Source organism: Charadrius vociferus, unplaced genomic scaffold (assembly GCF_000708025.1).
Source record: "Charadrius vociferus isolate BGI_N301 unplaced genomic scaffold, ASM70802v2 scaffold14, whole genome shotgun sequence".
Classification (NCBI taxonomy): Eukaryota; Metazoa; Chordata; class Aves; order Charadriiformes; family Charadriidae; genus Charadrius; species Charadrius vociferus.
In genome coordinates, this window is record NW_009648876.1 from 4,952,160 (window position 1) to 4,979,097 (window position 26,938).

Below are 26,938 nucleotides of genomic sequence, written 5' to 3' on the forward strand. Positions count from 1 at the left end.
ACAAAAATGACCCTCTAAGAGATTTCAATGGGTCATGCTTCCACTTCTCTGCTTAAAAACGAAGGAATTTTGTGTTTGTTTTGGAGTACAGTGCTCAGGTAGGGATTCCCATGCACTTCAGTAATTTCCCCTAAAATAAGTTTTGGCTTAGAAACGGCCTGTTTCTAAAGATGCTAAGATGAATGCTTATACAAAACAAAGACAAAGCAAGCTGAAGTGTAGAGCTTTAACTGCAATACAGATCCTGTCCTTGAATTGGCAGCCAGAAAGGTCTCCTGAATGGTGTTGGTGTAGAATAAGATTTCATATTAGGAAATCAGGAGCAGGAGGCAGAAAGGTAATAGCTGCAAACGTAAATGCATCTTGATTTTATTACTGTTTTTTTATTATTACTTTTCTTCAACTGGCTTGCCAGTTTGGCACCTGTAAGAACCTCGTCTTTGCTGTCTTTTTTTTATTGAACCTACAGGAATGTTTAGCTCCCGTTCCCCAGCTTTTCCTCTTGACATGTCTGTGAGTTTGCCATTGAGTGAGCAAAATTGAACTTTCTTAAATTAAATGGGACATCTGTTTCTTATCAGCACTTCATAGACAAGTTGGCTCTTCTGCAAGTAACTGTCTCATTGATGTGGCATATCTGGGAAATTTGTCAAAAGGTAACTAGTAGTGTTTAAGGCTATTCAGTAATCCACATGAAATTTGATTAGGTGTCCATCTAATTCCTAGTGAACCAGTATAAAAAAAATACTGCCCTAACTGGTATCTTTGCTAGGAACCTTGGTTAGTTATCTAGTGAAGAAGCAGCTAAGTAGGCTCACCATATTGATCCATTTCTTTAGTTCGTGCTTATGTCACATCAGAAAGAGAATATTGAAAATTTTATGTTGCTGCTTATCTCTGATGTCCCTATTGTGGATAAAAATAAAGGACCTGAAGTTTTAGGTTTTTCAGTTTGGTTTGGGGTTTTTTTTGGTTTTTTTTTTGTTTTTTTCCCCAAAGAGTGCTAAGTTCACATTTCAAAAGTAATTGCCCGAAAGTTTTTAAGAGAATGAGTGTATGTGTACCATTAATGTTTCAGTTTATGTTCAAAGTAGAGCAAATGTATGCAACCAGTGAGTTTTCTTTACTGCAGGTAGTCTGTTTTGTTTGGTAGTCTTAGCCAAACGGTCATAAAGTTGCAAGAAGGTTGAGAAGAATTTTATCTAGTTTGTGCTCCAAATAAGTTAACAAGTGTAAATCTGTTATTACAACTGAAAGTGACTTGTGTTTGGATTATTTAATTTTATTTAAAATTTCATCTGTAAACAAATATCGTGTATTAGTATCTTTTTTTTATGTTGTACATTTTTACATGCCATCTGAATAAATTTGTCTTAAACAGATCACCAGCTAAAATAATACAGGCATTGCCAAATTCAACAATAATATATTTACCTTAATAAGAATTTTCCAGATTTAAAGAAAGTCCTTTCTTTGTTGAATGCCTTTTGTCTGGGAAAAATATTTTAAACTTAAAAACAATAAATTTAGCTCCATGTAACAAGATACAAATGTAGTTAAAACAAAAAAAGCAAGTGAATGTAATGGAAAGACTAGAAAAATTGTAGTAGTTTCTTTGCGATTGTTTTATCAGTCTAGAGAGAGTTAAGGAAACTAACGCAGACAGTCGCCACAATGCTGTAGAATTGAGGTCACAGAACGTGTCGGACATGCTGGATACCAAATTGCATCTGAAGTAAGGACTTGGAAAAAGGCTGGTAGCTCAGTTCTATTGAGACTTTAAACTAATGCAACATAAGCACTGATAATCACTTTCAACTTTTAGCTTTTTTTTTTATTAATCCAAGGTTTTACAGTAGCATCACTACCAAAATTTGGCTGTGGTTACTCTTACAGCATGAGCTCAGGATAAATATAGCTTGAAAGAAGCTCTGGCTTCTGGCTCCTTTTTTTTTTTTTTTTTTTTTTTTTTTTGGTCACTTCATACACCTTATATGTAGCCGTAGTCATTATGACAAAACAACAGAAGACATCCTTCTGCCCCTAAAAGTAGCAACTGGTCACTTTTTGAGCACACTTCCTGGTAATTTACTTCTTAAGCTGCAAGTACAAGTTTCCACAAAAGTTTTAAATTAAGTTGCTGTTCTGCAAGTAACTGCTTTTACTGCGTTCAGTAGATGGTGAATGAGAAATAGAAGTATTATATAAATAATACTGGGAAGCAAGTGGCTACCTGCATCATAATCTGATTGCCAAAGTCTTTCAATATTAAAATATTCTTGTGACTTACCTCTTCTTTTGTTTTGTATTCTCATCTCCAACTCTTTTTTGATGAACTTATACTCTGAAGGTGAAACATCCTAATATACTTAGGCTGGAGAATGACCTTTTCTTTTTTTTTTTTCTTTCATTTTTCCTTTCTTTGGGGGTGTGAGAAATAACTTTTTAAAAATTCCATTTCCTTACTTGTGATTTCAGGATTTTTTCTAGTAGGATTCAAAACCATATGAAAACCAGACTTTTAAAGTTTTTATGTTTCTGTCATTACAACCACCACTGCACTGGATTAGAAGGTGCCATAGCAGTTGTGCGTGCCTCAGCATTATCGGGCAAAATGTCCTGAGTCTCTTAACCCAGTAAAAGCCCTGGTGACTCTTGCTGCACTCCGGCAATATCATTGCGGTCTCCCAACGGGCGTGATGTGGAGCTGAAACACTTCCAAGGCAGCGACATGGAGATCACTCTGCCGGTCTCCTCTCTGAGCCAATACATAGCTGAATGTGTCCAAACACCCGGATTTAGTTAGTTACCGGATATTAAAGTTTTGCAAGCTGAGTAGTTGTAACATTTGTTGCGATGCTACATTTTAATGTTCAAACACTCATAATGATCTGTGATGTAACAGAAGTTTTTTAAATAAGTTTTGGAATGTGTTTTTCTATCTTTAGATTGTAAGTTGATGATATGATGGTTGAGAAGCGCAAAGCTTGGCTGTTTGTGCAGATGTGTTGCGATGCAACCATTAATTGCATGGCCATGTCATGTCTTTCGTAAAGCTTTTGCCTCATTAATTTTGTGCAGTCCCTGTGCCATCCTCCCTGAAAAAGAATTTTCAGAACTTGCTCTACATGTGTCATTGTGTAATGAGAGACTTCTTTTCCAGTGTTGGCACGATAATCTAATTATGAAGTCCTCCATCTTTGGTGTGAATGACTTATTGCAAGCCTTTGATCTGAGGTAGTTATTTCAGTACCAGCCCAAGTTCTTAGTTGCCAGCTTTTCTCTGGGGTGCTGCCTTAACGTATTTAGGAATTTCCCACATTTATCTGCATTGAGTAATTGCCTTGTTGACTGAGAGACTTGAGGTTCAGCATAAATTTGGGATAATATTCACTTGAACGTTATTTTTTTCCTGTTACAGCATAACACTGCATATGATGGCATGTAGTTTTCAGCTATGGCAAAACCACAGTTGAAAACAAAGCTCGTCTCCCAGTTTAATATTTGCATGTCAGACGTCCCTTGCATAATTGCATTTTCACTTTTAATATGAGAATTACATAAGCGTAAATTTTCTGAGAGTTAATAGAAGCATGTTATAATGCAAGCAATAGTTATTTTTACTGATAATTTATTTATTTATTTATTTTTAAAAAACGGTCTTGATAACTAAAACTATATCCTTCTTTAAAGAGGAAATAAATATTCTTTCATAGTGTTTAAATGTTAACCCCAACGCTTACTCTTAAACAGAGTCGAAAGCTGGATGTGTATTTTGAATATGAGGAAAAAATAATGAGCAAATCCACTCTGGATAAATCTCTTCTGGACATGATTTCTGACCCAGATGGTGAGTACTTTAAACCTGAACTTGGTATAAAATTTGTTATGATGGACAATAAAACTGTACCTGCTGGCGCTTCAGGGTTGGTAAAGAGCTTATGTGCAAGCTCTGCAAGACTTGTAAAGAAAACAGCTTTTTATTGACTTTTAGTAGCAGTTGAGAGAGTTTAGTATTTGGTTGAGTAATATCCAAAATATTGGCAACTTTTGCAGCTCCACTAAAATCATAGAATCATAAAATGGTTTAGGTTGGAAGGGACCTTGAAGATCATCGAATTCCAACCCCCCTGCCATAAGCAGGGACACCTCCTACTAGACCAGGTTGATCAATCTTTCCTAACTTCTTGTTTCTGAAGGTCAAAATATTTTAACGCTTGTGCTTCTCCAGTATTTCTTAGTATAGCATGGAATTGTGTGGTCTGAACAATACTGATTCTTTAAAAACCTACTGCATGTTTTATAGCACAAGCATACCTCACAAATGGAATGAAAAAGGGTGTTTCATAGAATTTGGTTAGATTGAGGGCTTGTAATGCAGGTGGTGCTCTCTTGTGTGAGGAAAAAGATGGAGGAGAGAAGGGAAGCAAGACGTAAATGGGCCAGTTCAATGAGAGACTCACCCAAAGTTTTACATGTGGTGACCCAGCTGCGGCATGTCTGTTTTTATCATCTAAAAGCAATGCATCCCAGCTTCTGTTTCTTATATGATTCATCCATAACAAAGCTTTATACGCTGGGTGATCCTCAGATTCTCTGTTAGCAGGAGTCACTAGGGATTCTTTCTGTAAAAGGTTGAGACCAGAATGGGTTCTCAGCTTTTCATAGCATCATAGCATCAACTCTCGTTCCAACCTGAGGTATGTCACAACCCTCTGATGAATTTCCATATTATGTGATACCAGTTGGCTGGAACAAAATGACCTGCAGAGCAAGATTGTAAAACTTAAGTTATGACCACTGGCCTGTCTGCATATTGGCAAGTATGTTGGCAAACCTCGAGCATTTAGAGACGCAGGGTTCCTGCTTTTTTCCCAGTGTGCTGTTTAAGAAAATGTTTTGTTACTGCATGCTTATGTGTGTAGTCTTGTTGCTACATACTGGACATAATGTCTGCTTGGAGTTTGTATAATGATTCATATTTATAGAAGGAGTATATATAAACCCTGCTGACTTTTTAGAAAAATCTTTTATTAGCGTCTGTGCTATAGAATCAAAAGGCAGTAAAAGAAATAGTACACGGTTGGTAGAAGTCTGAGCTAAAATTTTACAGTCTTGTATTGGATCAAGTCTAGAAACTAAAAGAAAATCTCATGTCGAGCATCATTCTGTGATTCAGTACAGACACTCATTGTTAATATGAAGCTAATAAAAATATGTATAATCTGTACTTTTATTAAGCATCAATACTAACTGGTCCTTTTCCATGTTCAGAATTAACTGTTCATGTGCTATTTTGATTTCAGCTGTTATGTTTGCGTGAGCTCAGATATGAAAACAGAAATTATTATGCTTGCTAGTATTTCCTACTTGATCAATTACATTTTACCTGAATCCACATTTTCCATCTGTTTTTAGATTGCAGTAGAAAGCAAATTGTTCTCCAAGCCTGATGTAGCATATCAACATTTCAATTAGCTAAGCTCCTGGTTTTTATGCAAGAGAAAGATGAGATTTCCAATCTAGAGTTTTCCTTCATAACCTAAGTATTCAGGTGTTCACAGTAGCACGTTAGCATTTCATATGCATTGCCTAGGTTTAAGATAAGTTTATATAATGAAAGGATTTAAGTGAAATCACAGCAAGTATTTCCGGGCATGCTATCTTGTAAAACTGGCCAGCTTCCTATTGTGTGATTCACTGAGAAATACCAGCAGAGAACGTTTTTAAGGAGTAATGCTTCAAGAGTTCCAGTGCTTAGTGGTGAACCACTTGTTTGCATTGTCTGTGGGGATACTTGTCTTGTGGACAATGACATCTGCAGAGCTCTACGCAAAAGCAGTTAGACTCAGCCACTTAACAGCTTCAGGCTTCAGCCTCCCATTTCTTACTATGTTGTACTAATCTACCACTCAGGGCTATTAGCTGCCTCCCAGTTCAGTGGATATTGGTATATCCTGGAGTAGTGATAAAACAGGAGTGACTGGTTTTGCTTTGCTCTAGTGGTTAATCAGTACCCCTAAAGGCTGCCTGCTGGGTTTGGAGTGGAAAATAAAATCGTTCTGTTCTAGGTTTACCAAAGTTTTCTTCAGAACATTTAGCACTCTGCCTCTCTATGCTGCCACAGACCGTAGCCCAGAAAAAAACAGTGAACGTTTTACAGGCGACTGACCTGGGTCTTATCGCTGTTTATCACAGCTGTGGTCTACATCAGTAGTATGTCAAGAGTAGAGTGCTTTTGCCAAACAAAGTGGTTTTCCTAAGATTTAGTAAAGTGTACACATATATATATATATTTAATTATTATGTTTTAGTAAGACAAAATATCACTTAAACTCATGTGTAAGTGAGACTACTTACACTCCTCTAAGCACAAACCTTCTAGGAGTTTTGTAGACATGGTAAATAGGCCCAGCGAGGGAAATGCTGTCGAGTGCCAGCAGCTTCCAGTTGAAACTAAAACTTGGTGATCAGCAAGGTACTGAAATAGGCTATAAACTGGCAAGCTGGAAACCAAGTTTCCAAGTCAGTTACAGAAACCAAAGTCAGTTACACTGTATATTTAGAATGTTTAAGTGCTTTTTTACCCAAGTGAACTCCAAGAGAATGTCTACCGTGAAAGGTGGCTTTTGGTTTAGATAATACAAAGTTTCTTCAGTTCTTCATCTTCTGGCTTACTGGTTTTTGGTAACGGTTAATAAAACTTATTTCCCAGAAAAATTGTACCAAGTCGTAAATGTTCATTGTGACAACACTTACTCTTAACTTCTGCCAAACTAAATATGTGCTCACATATAAACAAAAGTTGCAGATTAGATTAGATGATCCCCTGCTGACATGGTCCACATTCCATGGGGGGGGGGGGGGACCCAAAACAAAACAAAAAAAAGTTATAATTTTTCTTACCCACAGGTACAAGAAAGTACATTTTTATAAAATACTGTACTCTAAAGGTATCAAGCTTTTTTAATGAAGTATTGGATTAAAGATTTGAAATGTTGTCTTTGAGAAGTGGTACATATGAAATATTCTTTTGAAACTATGGTCTTTACTGATAGTGATTCTCTTCTAGAAAAAAGTAGATGGTGTTCAAAATCTGCTGTAGTAGGTTGTAGTCTAAGTAACCCAGGCACGGCCACATCATCGTTTTGATCTGGCAAAGATGAATGTTGATTGCCATTGATAATGCTTCTCAAGAGTTTGCAGCAGTGTTTTTCTCCAAGGAACGGTGTGACAAAAGGTGATTCAGGAGATGAAATCCTTCCTGAAGACAAATTGGAAGTTCAGGACTTTTTTTCTGACCAAAAGTTCACATGGGTGGTTTTTCAGCCCTCAAGTGCTTCGGTACGGTCAACCATAGAGCTGCATAAACAAATTGCAGAGCTAAAAAATAATGTGCTGTGGCTTTTACTTTTATGATTTTTCTTTAGTCTCCTCTTTCATGAAATCCCTGCTAATGCTTGCAGCCCCCACATAAAATAAGGCATAATGCCACTACATAACTTATTTAATATGTTATTTGAAGAATAATATTTGCTACAAGCAAAAGGGGGAGGTGTAAGTAAACTTTCAGAAACAGTGAGGCAGTTTAACCCAACTTGTAATAAAATTGCTGAATGTCTTTCTGCCATTTTATACACTGAACAAGGCCATGGCTATAGATAATAATTATTGTCATAACTAAAGATCTGAATGTAGATATATATTATTACTGAAGAGCAATTAACATAGCAGCATAGTTACAATTGTAGTTTTTAAATTTTTTTTTTTTTTTTCACTGCAGCGGGAACTCCAGAAGACAAAATGAGATTATTTCTCATCTATTACATAAGTTCAGCACAGGCACCTTCAGAGGTATGTATGTTCTTCACAACTTCCAACACCAAATTTTACCATACAGGATTTTTCTGTGTCATTTCAGCACTAAATAGGTATTTCTGCTTCTCTTTGAAGTGAAGTGTGAAATGTCCAGGAAATATTAAAAGTTTAAATAAATTTTGTAATATTATCAGTAAATCTGCTCACAAAGCTTTAGCCACCATTTCAAAGGATATGAATGACTAGTAAGAAGGAAGATTATATTTTGAAATATTTAGTTCAGAGTTTCTGCAAGACAGATCTTGGCATGCTTTCTATTATTCTGCTCCACTGCTCAAAAGAAGGAGATAAACCAAAATGTTAATATGACACTCTTCACTCTATCCTTGTATATTCAGGAATAATTGGGTCAGTTGACTAGCAGGTGAATAAAGGAGAAATGCTTCTTGTGCCAGTATCTGAATAATTCAGGAAACAATTTCTTACTATTTCTTTTGAACTTATGATGATTAATTTCAAGGAAGATTTTTTTTATACTGTAGAAATATTATGATAGAAAAAATATGTTGGGTTAGGCAAAGAGAAAGTATTCTTATAAATGTATATTAACTCCTCTTCATTTTTATTATTTACTGTTGTGACATTTTACCAAAAACAGTATTCTGTCAGGTTTTTCAAAGATGCTGATATAAAAGACTGTTCCAGTATCTGAAAGTGCACAAGATTTAATTCCACAAATACTGTTAAATTTAGTGAGAGCTACTCATAGCAAATTGCATTTTAAGTTACATTTTCATACTTGGTAGGAGATGGGATTAAGACTCATAATTACTTTTTAACTTTGGTTAATGCTATTATTTTAAACTGCTTATTTAATATTTAGATAAGAATATCTTGGTTTTTGGTATAAAGAGAGTTAAGAGTAGTTTCAACATTTTGCAATTTTCCACTTCATAATTTCAGATTGATTTGGAGCAATATAAAAAAGCGTTGATGGATGCAGGTTGTAATCTTGCTCCTTTGAGCTACATAAAACAATGGAAGTAAGTAATTTCTTTTTTCTTCTATGTGAGGCTATAACTGGGTAATTTTACAGAACTCGGCACTGTTACCAGAGAATTGTGTTACTTCTCATATGTTGTAAATTGTCCTTAAACATTCATTCTGGCATAATTTGCTGTCATTGTTATGCATATGTGCAAATCTTATTTTAAAACTGAACTCCAGTAATGCTAGAACACTGTTGAACATGACACATAGTAGTGTACTTAATAATCCAAGACAGAAACAACATACTGAATTAAATGAAAAGTTGTGCTAGTTCAGACTCCAGATTTTTTCAGTTAATACCAAAGGGTTATGCTGCCTATCAGTTATTGTAGTTTTACATGGTATCAAAATAAAGTCTTTGTCTTTCAAGTATAAAATCTAATTCCTTTCAGTTCCTTAACTATAGTATTTCTGGACAAGAGGGATGCATGTTATAAGTAGTTACTACCTGAAAGAGTTTGAGAAGCAGAAGTTTTTTCACTTTCAGATGACCAGAGTGGAACATTCTACAGCAGTATGTGCCATGAGATAAGCATTTGATTTCTATCCCTGCTTTCACAGGGCTTTCACTAAGATGGCTTCAGCTCCAACCAGCTATGGAAACGCTACGCCGAAACCTTTGGGGTATGCTTTTGATTAATTTTCTGTCAGCCTTTAGGTTCTTTTAGCTTATTTTAGTAGTACTGAAAGCGTGATTAGTGCTATACAAGGCCCAGAATAAAACATTTTCCCTGTTTGTAAGAAGTTTTAAGTTACAGAAAATTACAAGCATTCCTCTCCCCTTAACAGTGCATAGGACTTACACACAGCAAAATAAAAGGATCTGTGACTAAATCCACAAAGTAACTTAATATAGTGATACCTGCATCTGCACATTAAATGCACAAGCTCTCGCAGGAGAAGAATTCAGCACCAGGAAATGGCTCTATGACAGCCATCATTTTGAGCTTTATTTAGTCAATGGCAGAAGAGAGGAACAGCCCTATGTATTCAAAACCAGTTCTGTGCAGGGATTGGAGACTGTCAGGGATGCAAGAACGCGCTGCTTTTTCATTAGGATATTCTGGACTGGGTGTCTGTCTGCTTGTTGAAAGGTGTAGTTAGTTATTTCAAGACATGAAAAGAAAAGATAATGACTGTGCTAAGGGTACATATACCCCATGGAGGATATGGGACTTGGGTCTTTCCATGCTTGAGAGGATTTGAATCCTCATTACCAACTTTACTTTCAGGGATGCACTGTCACTGTTGTAAGGAAACGGTGGCACAGTATGGTTAGAGAGAATTCCAGTGCTGTCTCACTTGGAAAAATTACTGGTTGATTGGTTGGAGACACTGAGCATCTCTGTTAACTCCGGTGATTAGGACACGCACTTGAAAGCACTCAAATCCTTGCATTACTGAAGGTGTAAAATAAACTGTTGAATGGATTAAAGACTAGAACTCAAGACTCCTGTTGATAGGTGAGGATCTAACTGCTAGATTATACGTGTGTTCCCATACGCTTGGTTGGCGTGTGGTTTGAAGAATGTATTTCATAACAAATTGAATGACTTGGTACTTCTGTCTCATCAACTTTAATGGAAATTAGATGTCAGCATAAAGCTTAAGAATGCAAATTAGAAAAAGAAGGTCTTACGCGTCATCTTTATTTTGTTTTTCAGTCTGTTTTCACGTGTTATGAATACAGGATCACAATTTGTAATGGAAGGAGTGAAGAACTTGGTACTGAAGCAACAAGTAAGTTTAAAAATCAATAAAGAAAAAAACTTATCACATGAGCATTGTGAACAGTTAGAAAAGCAAGTTTCAATACCTCTGTCATATTAATAAAATCAGCGCTACAATAAAAAAACAAAGCATCAGCTTCTGCTGGTGGATCGCTTCATAGCTTCCAGTTTTTAGACAAGTAATGAGTAATGTTCAGATTTTCTTTGAATATCTCCATTTGTAAGGAATTAGATTCTGGTATGTGTAATTCAGGCTGACTTCAATATTATAAAAAGAGCAGCTGTGGAATACTCAAAATAGACTGGACCTTCATAAATTAAAAAAAACCCAACAAACCTCTGTGTCTTTATTTAGAACAGCATGTATTAAATGCACCTATTCCAGAGTGATTGAAAGGCTGAAAGTGTTCGTTCTCTGTTCAGTTACGATTGAAGCATTTCTAGTTTTCCCGCATAGGCAATATACAGCAACCATAATCTGGAAATATGCTTGAAAATCAAAGTGTGTTTATAATGACATGACCATCTTCAACTATTCACTTCACTTGAACATAACTTGCATGCAAATTTTGATGTACACCCCCAACAGACCAACAAAAAAAAAAAAAGACACTGGTTGAATAACTCGTAGCTGAAATTTTGAATTGTGGTTCCTAGAAATCTGCTTCCCTGTAGAGGACGCATTATTTTCTCCAATGCGCACTTTTGTCAGATGGCAGTAAATAAATATTTACAGTTAAAAAAATCATAGTTCTGTAACATTTTGACATCGACATTTGACATAAGAAAAAGATCACTCGTCATGTTATATGATATTCTTTGTGGAAGAACCAGAATTTAATTTAGAAATACAGCATATCAGAACTAAATAAAATGAAATATCACATCTAATTAAATGTGCATCTTTTTGACATAGGTAGTCTTATCAGAACCGTTGTTTGTGTAGCCATCCTGTTATACACATAATTTTTGTATGAAAAGTATCGGCTATCATGTAAATTTTATAAAAATTTGTTTCTGTGGCTTTGATAGGGTAGTCAATGAAATTAATTCTGTGGGAATTTCACTATGACTAGATATGATAAGTTGCATTGCACAGTTATAAATCAATGGTATGTCATGAAATATAGTTAAGGAAACTGTTTTAAATACGCAACTTGCCTGTATGCTATATTTTATAGAGAGATCTTCAGATGTTACTTGTAACAGTAGATAATAATTGTATTCTAAATGAGACTTCCTATTCTTCTCATAGTAAACATTTTGCCATTTCTTTTAACATGTGTGGCTTTAAAAAGTTAGTATTATTCTTCACAAAATGGCTTGCTTTGTTTTGGGTTCTGAGTGAGTAAGAACCCACAATGCCGACGTTTTCAGGATATTTTTTTTCTGGCTTTTAATTTCTTCTCCGTGTGTTTTGGGGTAGCCAAATAAAATGCTGTTCTTCCTCATGTTTTTATGCTTGATGCAGGTCTGTGGTATTTCTACTAAAGTTAACTTCTTATTTCTCATTTGGTCATTCAGGGTTTTACATTGTTTTTTTACTAAGCGTTTTTCAGTGTTACTTGTGAATCATCCTTTGGAACGTCCTTTTTTCATATGTTCTGTCAACAAGACACTTTTACAATTCCATCGCTATGTAAATTCTCCCTCAGTTTATTATAACTAAAGTGGTTTGACTGTTTAATACTTCAGATCTGTTGTCCAAGCTAACATTTCCCGCTCCTGAGATGTTCGCGTTTTCTGTACAGAAAGGTAATTTAGGTGATGATAAAAATGCTCAACCTTTACAAAATATAGGAGGAAAACTGTTTAAAGTAGTATTTCAAGTGCTCTGTAGACTATTCTGTAAATAATAGCGTGCCTGTGAATAATTCTTAGTTAGCATTTCAGCATTCCATTAATTTCACATTACGTTTTACAGAATCTTCCAGTCACACGTATACTGGACAACCTGATGGAGATGAAGTCAAACCCTGTGAGTACAACCGCCTTCATGTGGAAAGCGGTGGAACAAATGAAATCTTGAGTCTGTGATATGTAATATTCCATGGCTATTTCTTTTCACAATGATGCAGTTAAATCTAATCATGCATTAGCTCAAAGATAGAACCATTTTCATAATTATTTCATAATATTTTTTGCATAAAAGTAGTTTCTAAATAATGACAATTTATTGCGTCTCATTCAAACTAGTGGTTTTGAGTTCTTTTTCTATTCTGAGCTTCTATTACTCTTGTGCTATGCTGAGTTTGTGTTGCTCCTGAACTCCTAAAAATTAAACTGTGGGCTGAAATTTTCTTTGCATTAAGGTGATTTTAATTATTTTTAAGAGCGCAGTTTCAGAACTGAAGTAGTTACAGAGAGGTATGTTAGAGTAAATTTTGTTCCCCACATCTTTAAAGCTTTGCTATTTAGAAGGAAATATTTTGGTACTCATGCAGTCTTTCAGTTTGCAAGCAGAGTTGGTTTTGTGCCAGGAAAGTCCTCTTTTCCCCTTGTTTCTGTGAAAATGTACTCAGACTTACATAAGTTACAGACTTTTGAAATGCTTAAATGTTAGCTAGATAGTCAAGACGTTTGCTAGAATTTACAGCTAAAAGTAGCCCTAAGTCTTTTTATACATAGTGTATAGCCAAAGCAGTCTTTTTTTCTTACTGTATTTTGTTGCTTCAGAACTCTTACATACAACCATCCTGTGCACAAATTTATTCTGAAAAAAATCACCTTTTAATGCTCATTTAGAACGCCTTAGTGTGTTTGCCACATCGTATCAGTCCTCCTGTTTTAATGACATCAGCGTCACACAGAAAGATACAATTGTAATATCTCACTCTGGTTAGTAGATTTAAAACATTGTTCTTAGTCCACTTTCACCTTCAGGTATTAACTAGATGTAAGGGGAGATACGTCATGGTAAAACATGAACATTATCAACATGCAAGTAATCCTGTCCCTTCTTAAACTGCACTTCGTAGGTAATATGTGTCATGATTGTTAGCACAAAATTTGCTTTCTCTCAACAAACAAATTGACACTGTTTTCAGAGGCAGTGGATTGTTGTCCCTATTTGCAAGACTTGGAAAAGATGTACAGGGCAAATTTTAGCTAGTCAACCAGTAGAGGTCACTCAGAACACTTAATACAGAAAGGTGAAATTAAAAACTACAGATAACTTACAAGTAGGTGAAAAATGAAACCATTTTTTAAAAAACAAACACTAGCTTCCTCAGCCTACAAGTTTAGGAATTGATTTGGAAAAGTTCACAAGTCATATGGTTTTTGGTTTTTTTCTGACTTGATATTGTCACGTTTCACTTAGCAGAAAACAGCCACGATCACTTTGATAATTTGGAGAAAACATTGATCTTCTCACTTGAAAAAGCAGAGATTGAGCCAGTCTGTCAGACAGCGGCTTCATGTTTCACTGCCATGTCAGAGACTGGAAGTCATGGCCCAAAACAGGGAGTCGTACTTTTCAAGTCATAGGAGACCAGGCAAGACCTAAAGAATGATTCTAACCTGTAGGAAAATTGACAGCAACTTTTTGAGTAAGTTTCAGCTAACAGCAAGCCAGAGAGTCATTGTGGAATAGGTTTAGACTTGCTGCGCATTCAATAGAAGTGAAATTGTATCTGGAAAAGGACAATGTATAGAAATACACCACTGTGGCCTCCGTTCATCTTCTGTGTTTGAGGTCCTTTTCTATTTGCCTGAATAAAAAAACTATTGCACTGCAGGCAAAATACAAACGGAGGCGGGAAAAAAGCTTAAGGTTTTAATGTTTTTACAAAACGGTAAAAAACCTCCGTTATAGTTTATTGAATCTTACTAACCACAGGGGGCAGTGTATGACACATACGTACAGGTAAAAGTTGTAATGCAAAATTAGAAAAGATTATTGAGAAGTCAAACAATTATTACAATGAACATAAATAATTAAAATTATTTTATAAATACAAAATGCAGCAGTAAAATAAATATGTGAAATGTACAACTTGTACCACCAACATGCACAAATATTATTGTCAGTTGACATTTTAAACCTATTCAGAATGATACAGTGTGCAAAACTCTGTAGGGTTGTCTGCAAACCACTTTGCGGGTTACTTGTCCCGGCTGCTTCTTTTGTGTCACAGGGACAGCTACCAGGAAGGACAAATGGGTCTACACCTGTGCTTTCCAAGTTTTTCAGAAGCAGGAAAAGATAGAACAGTTTTTATGGGCAATAATATCATCCTGTAATTTTTTAAATTTGTCTAATTATTTAACTATAGTTAACTTTTTCTTGAAATATTTCTTCAGAAACATTCACTGATGACCTTAAAGTAATCCATTACTTGTTTTTTTTAATAGTACCATTTATTGGTCAAAGCAAGTTTTTTAAGCAAGCGCTTTTGGGATTGTGTTTTCATAAAGGCATGTTCTGTTCATAAATCTAATAATGTAGTTGCTTTATTTTGGTATCACTAAATAGAATTGATTAAAACCTTAAATGTTCCTAACACACACACAAAAATCATACTGTCAACTATACACAAATTTTAATCCATAGATATGAAATTGACCACCACATACTATAGAATTATGGATGTTCTTCTAAGTATCTTCCACAATATGGTTTGATTCTTGAGGAAGGGCAATCTTTGATAAGTAAACCTTTAATATTTTTATGACAAAGTCCCAAAATCTGTCAGTACAGTATGTACATTTATATTGACTTGAGAGGCAGATAAATCTTGCTTGTGTTATATATGATAACATGGAACTGTATTTTGGTTAATTTCATCCCTTTCAGTGAGTATGGTATCTTGCAGGCTTAGGATATATTGTGTGATTACCTTTCATGCATTACAATGAAAAATTCTAAAAATGGGGGATTTCCTTAATCCAAACTAGTCATGTTTTACGTCTGCAGAAAAACAAACACAAGCTGAAAGTCAAGGACGTTTCCATGGGTCTTTTTCCATTGTAATTTGAAATCTTGAAAATTCCGTTTATAATTTCAAAAGTATGTATTATTCTTGAATTACTTAGGGAAGTCACAAATTCAGTTGTGTGTAACAAAAGCGCTATAAAGTTGGTTTTATTGGCAGACTAGCTATTTCTTAAAGCAAGTAAAATCTAGTAGGGTTACTTTCCCTGCGCCCTCAGAACTGAAAAAGCAGGAACAGTGTATTTAAACAACAAAAAAATAAATGAGCTTATCACATTTCTGTTACTTTACCACTTTTCATGTGTCTACGTACACAAGCCCACAGCAAAAAACCACAGGAGTAATACGTTCAGGAGGAAATGTTTGTAATACTGTTTTTTTAACTCTGATTTTAGTTCTGGCGTTAATCTGTAATTCGTTCTAACAAGCAGGGAAGCTGCAGCTCTTTATCTGAGTTAAATATTTCTCAAATACCTCTCAGTTGTAGTCTAGCAATAGCTATCCGTTCCCAGCTCTCTCATTACTTCAGAGTAGCTATACCACCTTTTATGTGCGAGGCTGCCAAAATCATGAATGCCGGCAGACTTTACAAATGCAGCTGAAATTCCCGGTGGAGCATAGAAAAGCATTTTACAGAGGTTCAGTGTGAAATTAGATCTAAATTAAATTTTTTAAAATGCCAAACTTGAGGATAAGAGACTTATTTTATGTAATTACCTAAAAGTCCTTAATATCAAATAGATTTATTTTCTGTGTGTGTAACCACCACTTGTATACTAAATATTTTGCAGTATTAGAGATAGTTTTGCTTTGTGAGCTCTAATAAATTCCCCAGATAATCCGTCTACTACACAAGAAGAATTATTTCTGCTCTACAGAATCATCAAAACACAGAGATCCCTCATGTAAGCACCCAGATGAAATCAACTGTAGTCCTGCATGCAGTTTATCCACAAACTAAACTTCACAGTACCTGGGTGAAGACGTAGTATAGAAACAGAAGAAAGCCAAGAAGTTGTCAGAAGGAGTTACTAAGAAGTTTTGTTTTTCAGCTGTAATAATTGGCAAAAATCCTGCTTGTTGCCAATAAAAATATTGGAAGCACCTCAGTGTTTTGTGTGAAGTAAAAAAGGTTTTTTATAGTTTAGACAGTCACACTTTTCAAATTCTTGTGGAACTCATTTCTTCTGCAAGAGCTTAATTTTGGTTTAATAGTAGTCATAAATCATGAAATGAAAAGGGTAAGTTACATAACGGTAGCAGATTTTGCTCTATCTTGTATTTAGTGTTGATTGCCATAGAAGTGTTTTGTTTTATATTAAATCAATAGCAGATCTCTGTAACCTGGAAAATTTTAGCATTTATAACCAACCATGTGATGTTCCTCTCAGGCTGGTAACACCTTAATTTTTTCTGTCTGCATACTGCCTTTCTGTTGGGATTTATTATGCAACCAGTGTATTTTTTGGAAAGTGTGTAACAGTCAATTTTAGATGAACCAGAAACAAAAAGTTCAATAGCATCCCTCGTAGCGCTCGCGCTGTTGTTTGTTCTGTACTGGTTCAGTTATGTACAAATACTATAAATATTAGTGGACACCACAATTAATTTTGAATGATGTGACTGCTAAATGGGAAATGACGTCGGTTTGAATGAGGTTTAATGTAACAGAAACACGCAGAAATTCATAGGCCAAAATTCCAGTCTTTTGAGATAAAAACATACTTTTTAATAGGAGACAGATGACTACCGGTATTTTGACCCCAAGATGCTACGCGGCAGTGACAGGTGAGTTTATTATGACTTTTGCTTCTTTCCTTGTACCCTGTGAAAAGAACTAACTTAAGAAATCTGTTTTTATTTTACTTGCTGACTACAAGTAATTAATTTTAATCATTAATTCTACATCAAGACAGTTGGTGTTGAAGGAATTCACAGCTGGAAATTGGATCAACCAGATAAATTTTTATAACACTGAAAAAAAAATAAATTCTTCCAGTGACTGAACACGCTGCTAACATCTACATCAGTTCAGTCACAGGAATGTGTACAAATATATAGCAATAATAAATGTTAGAATTCTTTACAGTTGTACTGTTTGGTGTCTTTGAAACTTTGTGGGTTTTCACTGTTAAATGAAAAAGTCATCGGATAGTGCACCGAAATTTCTTTATTGCTTTTTAAACAGTTACAATTTTAATTTGAATATAACCCTTCTTTAGGAATTTGTTAATAACTTTGCAAAAAATCATTAAGAATTGACTGCGTTTGCTCTTGTATAGGCAGGTGCACATTTTGTATTCATGACCATAGGAAGGGACAGTTGGGTGGAGTTTATTTTGCCAACAAAAGAGAGAAAGAGGAATTACACTAGAAGTTTATAAATGTATATCTTTTGCTTTATATCTTTGACCAATAACTGTGGTTGATAGTCTCACCTCTAATATCCTAGAAACAGAGAAGATACTTAATTTTAACACACTTTCTAAAAATAATTTTCATCTGAGCTGCAGGAAAACAATCGTCTCATTTAATTGCAGGGGTTTATTACAGGACAAATATGGATAAAGTAGGTCTGGACTTGGTTTTAATTATTTGCATTAGAATCTGTCCCTACTCGCTCTGTTCTTGAATCATGGAAAGTATATTTCTGACTCCATAAGTAGTAATAGGAAACAAATTTCAGATAATATGTATGTGTTTTATTGGAAAGTATTATTACAGACTATATCATTTCAAAGATAAGCAGTATTTGAAAGCATAAAAAAAACACCCAGTATTTTATGTGTCGTTTTAATTGCAACTTTCATTGTTTTGTTATGCTTTTATATACATAGCCTTTTGTGGAGGATTTTGTGCAAAAGGGCAAAGATTTGTTTCATTAAACCAAAGGGGTTTTCTCATGTAAATGTGCATTTTTACCCACTCCTTGTATTTCTTATCTTGCTTTAAACAATGTAAAGATATGCATTTTCAGCAGTTCATAAGTGTGCTATTCTGTGTAGCTATAATAATCATTATAGAGAAAAACTTTTAAATGCTAGTGTGGGGTTTGTTTGGTTTTTTTACATAAACTCAAGTTTTATTCCTTAAATTGTATTTGACCATGACAACAAAACTCTAATATAGCCATATAGGGGTTTGTCTAATTCTCCCTTCAAATATTTATGTAGATGATCAAAAAAACAGGTTAGCTGGCTTGGCAAAATATGACTAGTTTAAAATAACAATATCTAATAATATAATTAATGGAATTATAATTAGAAGTTACTATTTTTTTTCACTTATTCCTGTTTTAAGAAATACTGGCATTTCTGCCTATTATTTTTTAAATGGAGTAGGAACTGCATTAATGTAATCCAGACTTAGCAAAACAGTATCTTTATAACCTGTATAAAGCCTACGTCAAGTATAAACAGGCCTGGCCCTCTGAAGGGATGACACAAAATGTATGTGGATTTGTCATATCCTATTCAAACAACGAGAGAATTGAGCTAACCGTTCTACTTATGGGGAGTCTGTAGTATTCATGACAGATGGAAACAACATGTTAGAGAGCAATTCCCTCTTAAAACCTGTTTTTCTGATAATCTCTGAGTCAATTGTTGTTGGTCACTCAGGGAAAACTTCTTGAAATAAGGGAAAAGAGAAGTTGAAGGGGAAAATGCAATGCTTTTAATCGGCGTTGGAACAGAAGATGTGTTTGCCTGCCTGGGCTGCAGGCAGTACAGGGCAGGAAGGTAGCGGTGGGGTGTGTGCAGAGGGCAGGAGAGCAGCCTGACCCTTCAGAGCTTTCTCCTTGCTTTTTCCCTTCCTCCTGATGCGGAAAAAGAGGTTTCTCCCCCTCTCCTTGCTACCTCCCTGCGGCTAGGGCTGTCTATTCAAATGGAGAGGAAGAGTCTGTGCCGCCCAAACTAGAACTTACCTCTTCCTTTTTAAATCATTTTAATCCTAATGTTGTTGCTGTGACACCTGACAGAACACATACCTGCTGCCTACTGTAGTTCGGGAGATTTTGCAGCATCGATAAGTATATCTATGCAGGCACTGCAACCTGACTGGCTGACCTAGTTAAGATCCCCGTAGGCAGGGTTTGTAAGTGGCAGGAACTGTGCTAAGGCTGATGAAATTCTTTTACTCCTTGTATGTGCTCCTAGCTAGCAGCACTTTAGTTAGAGCTTTTAAGCTTTAAAAGAAATGTTGTCATAAAGCTTTTGATTCAAACAACAGCCTTAAAACTGATGAAGTAAAGCTCCTCTTTACTCATGTAGTCAGTCCTGTAGGAGGAATGGTTCTCCATAACAAGTCATTTAAATAACAGACTTGGAGAATGAATGTAGAAAAGCAATTATTTTTCTATTTTATATCTTAGTCTAACATTATATAGTATTCCAGAAACATCATGTGTACGTGATACTTATTTTGCATATTTATATTAATCTCTAACAAAATCTAAGTTGTAGTTTGATTATGTTTCTTTTTATAGCTCAGTTCCAAGAAACAAAAATCCATTCCAGGAGGTAAGTCAAGTAGAAATTATTTTTCAGTGTTCATGTGTTAAAAATAAATAAATCCTGAAGTACCAGTCATTTTTGATGATCATGATTAAGAAAATGAGAGGTCTTGTTTGCAAAAGCCACTTACACTAATTATATCTAGTATTAATTATAATTAGTTGTTATTCTGAAGAAGTCTTTTCATCTTCAAAGGACTATGTAAGCATTAACTAATACTGGAGAAAAAAAAAATCTAGAAAATTCTTCTGGAGGTAATTATAGGGATTTATTGGTATCATAATTGGGTACTCAGCAATTTAAAAGCCCCATTTTTATACCAGATCTTTAGTGCTCTCTAGATTTAATCCTTTGTCCAGCCTTAAACAGCAGTGTTGCCCACTGGTTTAAGTGACAGTATTTTAAACAGTCTCCCTAATTAAAGGAAAAAAGCAAAACAACAAATGTTGTCATATTATACAAGCACCAGTAACTTTCAGTATTTTTCAACATAAATATTTGCAAATAGTAAAAGTCTTACTTATCTGATCTTACTACCAAGTTTCATAAGGAAAATCTTTGCCTTGTCAATATATGTGTCTCAGATTTCTCTTGAAATGTCCCGATTATCCTCTTGAACAAAAGAAATACTATGTGATACCATATATATGGCTAGCAGATGGTCATAGCAAAAATATCATTAGTAACATAAGGTCTGTATAAAATTCGTATAGTGTAGTCGAACAATTTTGGATAGTGAACGTTAACAAAAATGATGCAACTCTTTACTCTTCTTTTTCTATTCATTAATTGTTCTCTTTTAAACATAGCCCAGAAAATACTGACCTGTAATATTACAGATTATTACCTGTAGTAAGTGGGAGGGGGAAAAATAATGAAAAAGTGTATTCCTTTATAACAGAAGTATTTTATCCGTGTCCTGAATTAATTCTTAAGCGTCCATGGTAATGTTTTAACTGTTCCTATGGACACTGGAGACATCTCCACACAGAAAAGTAACATGTTTAAACTGTGAATGTTTCAAATGTTGCTTAGTGGAAGATAGTGACACATTAAAAGCTCTCAGCTTGCTCTTCTGCATCCTACTAAAACTATTCTGTTATCTTCTTTCAGGTAGGAAGCTAGTGGTTCTGTATCCAGTGCTTATTAGATTGCACTGTGATTAGGATGGTTTTTGCTGTAGGTTTAATGATTTGGTATATATTTTACTACTGATGTTAATTGAATGCGTACTTTGATTCTCTGTGTGTTGTGTTTTAGGCAATAGTGTTTGTAGTTGGAGGAGGCAACTATATTGAATATCAAAATCTTATTGACTACATAAAGGTACGTGCACTTCTGTCGGTTGTAGTCTGTAACTTACTGATAGAAACCAGGTTTAGCCCGTTTTCTGTAACATTTAGTATTTAGATGGTTAAGTCTATGAAATTAGCTGTAATGTCCTTATTATATGCAAAGTCTGGGGAAAAGTATGTAAGAAATCAGTAGAAAATGTGGATAATTAATTCAGACCAACAAAGAATTACTGTTTCTGCTATTTTTGCTCATTCTGCAGTTTTGAATTGAGTAAATAAACTGCATTCTGCTTTATTTTGTCTTCATACGCAATGTCATGGTTGAAAACTCAGCAGATGTAGCTAACTGAATTAACCTTAGCTGCTGTGCTAATATGTCAGATGCTGTCGGTTTGGCTGTTCATATTGTTGTACAGCCCTGTTACTGGTTTTCATTTGCTGTTGTTAAATGAAGCAGCTGTAGCATATCGTAACCTTCAAAGTAAGGAACTTCTCAGAATCCTCTAGTTTTCATAAATCTCAGAAAAGAGATACTACAGTGCTTTTTTGTATGCAACTTAGCAGTATGAAGTCAGTTCAAAACAAGGCCTACAGATAACAGTATCTTATTTAACAACAATCTTACTTGAGCGTAATGTCTGTCGTTTCAGAAGCCAACATAATGCAAATACTATGCTGTTTGTTAAAGCAAAGATCAGATTGGCATCAATATCTGAGCATTTATTATTTACCCACATTTAGAAATTTTCGCTAGTGAGTTAATGGAAGCTCATTCTTGATGTGCTGCATCATTTGATTCTGCCTAGAAATCCTAAGAGGGGTCATATGCACAAAGAAGAAAATAGGTAACCAACTATGTAACGCTGGTATAACAGATGTCAGTGCTCTGGTTCCAGCTGGCCAGCCTAGCAGAACACACGTAGACCAAAAATCAGTGGACAGAGAAAAGTAACTACATCGTTGCAGTTCCTGGGGGGCAGGGGTGGGATTCAAGCACTTACCAGGAATAAAAAAACCAAAACAAAACAAAAGGAACCTTGATAAATTTTTGAAGTAGGTAATAAATTATTTAAGAGCAGCAGCGTACCTGATCTTAACCTTGTTCACGGTAAAGTCATCCTGTCCCGTGGTGGACTGGACTGAGGCTTTTCACACAAAGAGTAACTATGGAGCATTGGTCACTGAAAAACACTTCTTCCACAAAACAAGCACGTGAGAGTTTTCTGTCCAGGTAAATCTTGAAGAATGTAAAGTCAGAACGTGTGTGCTGAGTTGTTTTCCCCCTGTAACAGGCAGCCATTTTGGAACAGAGCTGGTCTGGATAGGGGAAAGGAAAGGAAGAGGAATGTAAGTTAAGGAAGTTGTTCAGGCTCAGCTTAGCACTTACCACTATTCTTGATAACTACTTACAGCATTCAGTGGGGGCTCTGCCTGTAGCAGAGTACATTGTCAAACTTCTGGCTCGCTCCTTAATTTACCCAGAGCCACTTGAGGTGCCACAGCAATTTAGACGATGCCCGGCAACACGTGTATTTGTGATGGATATTTGTTACTTCCTACTAAAATAAACCTCTGAACTCCCTAGAGGCTAATACATTTCTTCGATATGTAGCTGCATACTGACAGAGCTGAGGTTTGCTGTGTATGCATATATGTATATATACAGAGCATTTGTACGATGACAAGTTAAACACTCGGCACTTCATACAAAACGGCAGGAAGCTGAAGTTTCTGAGGAATAAGAGGGCAGACAGGAGGTTATTTGGTAAACAGATGGAGAGGACAGAAAGAACTGAAAACTACAGGAATGGTAATGTTAGATCTAGTCAGAAGTTGGATGTGGTTTTCCTTCTTCTGGAACCCATGGACAGAGGTTTCTTCATCAGGGTGCTGTGTTTCTCCAGTCAGACTGCGTACTTTGGTCACTGGGAGATGACCTCCTGCAAGGACTCCCTCACCTGTATTCCACTTAGCCATTTGTGCTTGAATAAACAAGAAAGCTTAATGAAAGCCTTAATTCCACCTCCCACCCCAGAGATTTGTCTGCCACTCCCAGGTGACTCTTACAGGCTTACCCAACTAAATTTGCTTTTCCATGTGGTACACTTCCAGCGTCTGCTGTTTCAACAGATGTCGCTTATTAATTATTCTAATATTCAGTCAGTCTTCCTCCAGAATAAAAAAAGAGAAAAATCAACAGTTCTGTTCTTGCAAGCATTACCACAAAGATTTTATTCACTGCTTTATTTTTCTAAGCACTATCTGTTTTGCCAATTTGCCTCTGAAAGCACAGAGAAAGTATTTTAAAACTTTCTAAAACAGGAAGCAATGTTCATTCAGCTTTGACATTCTGGGTTTTTTTGTAGAACTAAGAGGAACACTCAAATCCAATTATTTGCTGTTCTGCGCTAGAATGGACTATCTCACATCGTCAAAAAGCAAATATTTATAATGTCAGTAAGGCAGATTGTGCCTTAAAAAGAGATATATTGGCCAAGTTCCGTTCGACGTGCTGAAAATGTCATCAAAATTGCATGCCATAGGGAGTCTCTAAGAGGAGACTAGCATACTGGTTTGTACAAAAGAATTTAGTATATCCATTAATTTCCTTCTGTAGATGGTTAGAAAGGTACTACTTGATAATCTGTTCCAATCTACTTGGGATAGATTTTATCATTTATCACCAAAAAAAAAAAATAATAAATCCAGCATTGTTTCAGTCGTTAAAAAATACTGGGTTTTGAAGAGTACTGAGTTCTTTTTTTTTTTTTTTTTTTAAAAAATGTTAAGTGGTTTCTACTTGGCTCCAGTAATTACTTGGAGATACATCTCTTGAACAGACTAAGTAATTAACTTGTAAAATGTGTATGCTTTTACTTAAAATTATACTTTTAGAAGAATATATACGACAGGCTGGAAGTGTACATGAATGTGTATTTTAGAGCTTCCTGAAAGACAGCAGTCCCATTTCATGATTATTTGTATCATTTAAGATTTTTTGTTGGTACTGGACAGAAACAAATGCTGTTCAGTCATACTACTGAAAGCAGAATCTGTCAAAATACCAATTTAAATCAAAACCAGACCTGTTCGGGTATCAAGATTTAAAAAAGTGGCCTGAAATGTGGGAAGATGCAAGCTCAAGATCCTCCTCAGTGACGAGAACAGTTTATTACCGCAAACCACTCAAAATTAATAAAAAAAGAGGACTTGAACCAGGATTACCATCTCCCCAATTAGCGTGTGACCACCAGCCTAAGGACTGTTAGAATCTGCTTCTGTTACTTTCTGCTGAAACAGCACAGTTGTTAATATATGTGAAATACCATCATTTTGTCGAGGCTTAGGTTCCTATTTTGCTCTTTAATAAGTAAGTTTTACCTAACTAGTATGGAAAAATGCAAAATAATTTAACAGTGGAACAGATTTCTCAAGCCTATGCTTGAACTTTGAGGAACCATGAGATTATTAGCCCAACACTGGAAATAAACTAATTTTCACTTCCAAAATGCTAACATAGTACTTTGGCAGCCTTTTTACTGTCAAGCTAATACCGTTAAACCATTCACTGCAAACTAGGTTTACTGTGCATCCGATCAAAATCAACATAACATCTTGTTTCAGAATCCCCTTACAAAAAAAATGCTGGTTTTAACATCACCATTGTTATATGGAAACGAAGTACAGACAGAAGTTTTCAGACTCCTTAACGGAACAGAAACAGTAAATACGTTGTTCCTATTCTTAGAGCAGTGCCCAGTTATTTTACGGGACAGGGTTTGCTCAAGGAAGGTTGTTACCTTCCCCAAGCCATTCTTGGGTACATCAAAGAACTAAGCATTCTAGTGAGCTGAAATGTGTAAAATGCCCATTTTTTCCACTTTCTTTCTGCCTCTGGTCTCTCATTTTCCACTTCAATTTAATTACAACGGTTTTTCTCTGATGGAACAATTATTCTTTTTCCAGCCAAAAGCGTAGGACCTAAACATCATCAAGATTAGGGTTTTTTGGTATACAGTTAGTTTAAGCCACATCTGCTACTCTTAAACACTTGATTTCTTCCTGGCTTTTCTTTTTTTAGGGTAAACAAGGCAAACATGTCCTGTATGGCTGCAGTGAACTTTTTAACGCTACACAGTTTATAAAACAGGTAGGTACCTTCAATAACCTCTGTAATATTTGTCACTTCTATAATTGTGTTTTGACTTGTTTACCTTTACATCTCTCCATGGACCTAAAAAACAGATTAATACAAGATTAATACAAGTTACTATTATCTGTTTTCTCTTGGTTGAAATGGGGGTTTGGAGGCATTATTTTTAATTAACTTTTGAAGACCTGTATTGTCAATGTGAGTTCACGGGTAATGCAGCTGAACGAGTTCGTAATAATTGCTTTAACATAAATCCTAACGAAGAAAACAATTACTCTGTTCTTGGTACTTTCCAGGCTATTCTAGGGACTTTTACGAGTTAAAAACTGCTATTCGACTATGATCTTGAAACCTTTGTCCTAAATTTTGCTATTTATAAATACTGGCCTAGTGGGAGCTTGAGGTTGTCCATACCTATATTAAAATCAATCTTTTAATGCTGTTAAAAACGTTATCATTGCCATTGCTTCTCTATGCCTCATTCCAATACAAATGCAAAATAAACATTATTCACAGTGGTCAGCAAATAATAGCCCTTCAGGAGCTGTCACCACCTATGGTTTTACTTCCTGCTAAGATGAGAATTATTGTTGAGTTATTCAACACTACGTGTTATATGTAGAGTTATTCAACACTACGTGTTAAAGGACTAAATTTATTCTTGTTGCACTTGAAGGAGACAAATCGTACTTAGGATCTTATAACTCTTGGGTGAGCTTAATTAACTTTTTTGTTGACTTGACCGCGTATGCCACACTTTCACCTCTGAAATTTATTCAAATCTTAAGATGCGAAGCTTGGAGGGTATGCATTAAATACTCTATTAGCGGCATACTTTCAGCCATAAGAAACAACCAAAGCTTACAGGACAGAAATGGTTACCGTATGAACTGGGTATTAGGTTGGCGGGAAGAATGAGATTAGCGACCTAATGGTTTTCTGTCTCTTCGTGTTTAGCTCTCCCAACTCGGCCAGAAGTAAGGCTGAAACACCATTACCTGGATGGCAACGTGACAACAAACAATTGTTACAGCATTCAGATATCTCCATATCTATAATTTTGTCATTATATTAAAACTTAAACCCGTTTCACTAATAGAATAACTTTTTTAAAAAAAATCTGTAATTAATACAGTGTATATCAACATTTCGGAAATAAACCTTAAAACCTGCTATATTTTGGTGGGGGTCAGTTTCACATTATTACGTTTTAAATGCAGTATTAGCTATGGTATGTGACAGACCTGGCTGAAAAGCACAGCATTTTCAAGTTCTCGTATATAGTTTCTGTTACAGTTAACAAAGCAATAGCTTGAAGAAAAGGTCAAGTCTGTCTTGAGGAGAAGTGTTCTTGAAAGCCAGACTATCTTTATTTAACCAAATTTAAAAGGACAAAAGGGACTGTGAGGACCACAGACAGACAGCCTTAGTGCAAGAGAACG

At 35.5% G+C, this 26,938-nt stretch overlaps 1 protein-coding gene across 2 annotated transcripts in view; it reads left to right on the forward strand.

The window, feature by feature from the left end:
• The window catches only part of SCFD1 (sec1 family domain containing 1), a 51,690-nt gene extending 25,023 nt beyond the window's left edge, over nucleotides 1-26,667 (forward strand). For both annotated transcript variants that reach the window (XM_009886933.1, XM_009886935.1), the window contains 11 exons: nucleotides 3,754-3,850; nucleotides 7,784-7,854; nucleotides 8,782-8,861; nucleotides 9,430-9,492; nucleotides 10,533-10,608; nucleotides 12,523-12,576; nucleotides 17,270-17,322; nucleotides 20,021-20,054; nucleotides 21,309-21,374; nucleotides 25,425-25,493; nucleotides 26,454-26,667. In XM_009886933.1, the coding sequence (XP_009885235.1) occupies nucleotides 3,754-3,850; nucleotides 7,784-7,854; nucleotides 8,782-8,861; nucleotides 9,430-9,492; nucleotides 10,533-10,608; nucleotides 12,523-12,576; nucleotides 17,270-17,322; nucleotides 20,021-20,054; nucleotides 21,309-21,374; nucleotides 25,425-25,493; nucleotides 26,454-26,477 (687 nt within the window). In that variant the 3' untranslated portion in view covers nucleotides 26,478-26,667. The remainder of the gene's footprint in view (nucleotides 1-3,753; nucleotides 3,851-7,783; nucleotides 7,855-8,781; nucleotides 8,862-9,429; nucleotides 9,493-10,532; nucleotides 10,609-12,522; nucleotides 12,577-17,269; nucleotides 17,323-20,020; nucleotides 20,055-21,308; nucleotides 21,375-25,424; nucleotides 25,494-26,453) is intronic.
• Nucleotides 26,668-26,938: the final 271 nt, after the last annotated feature.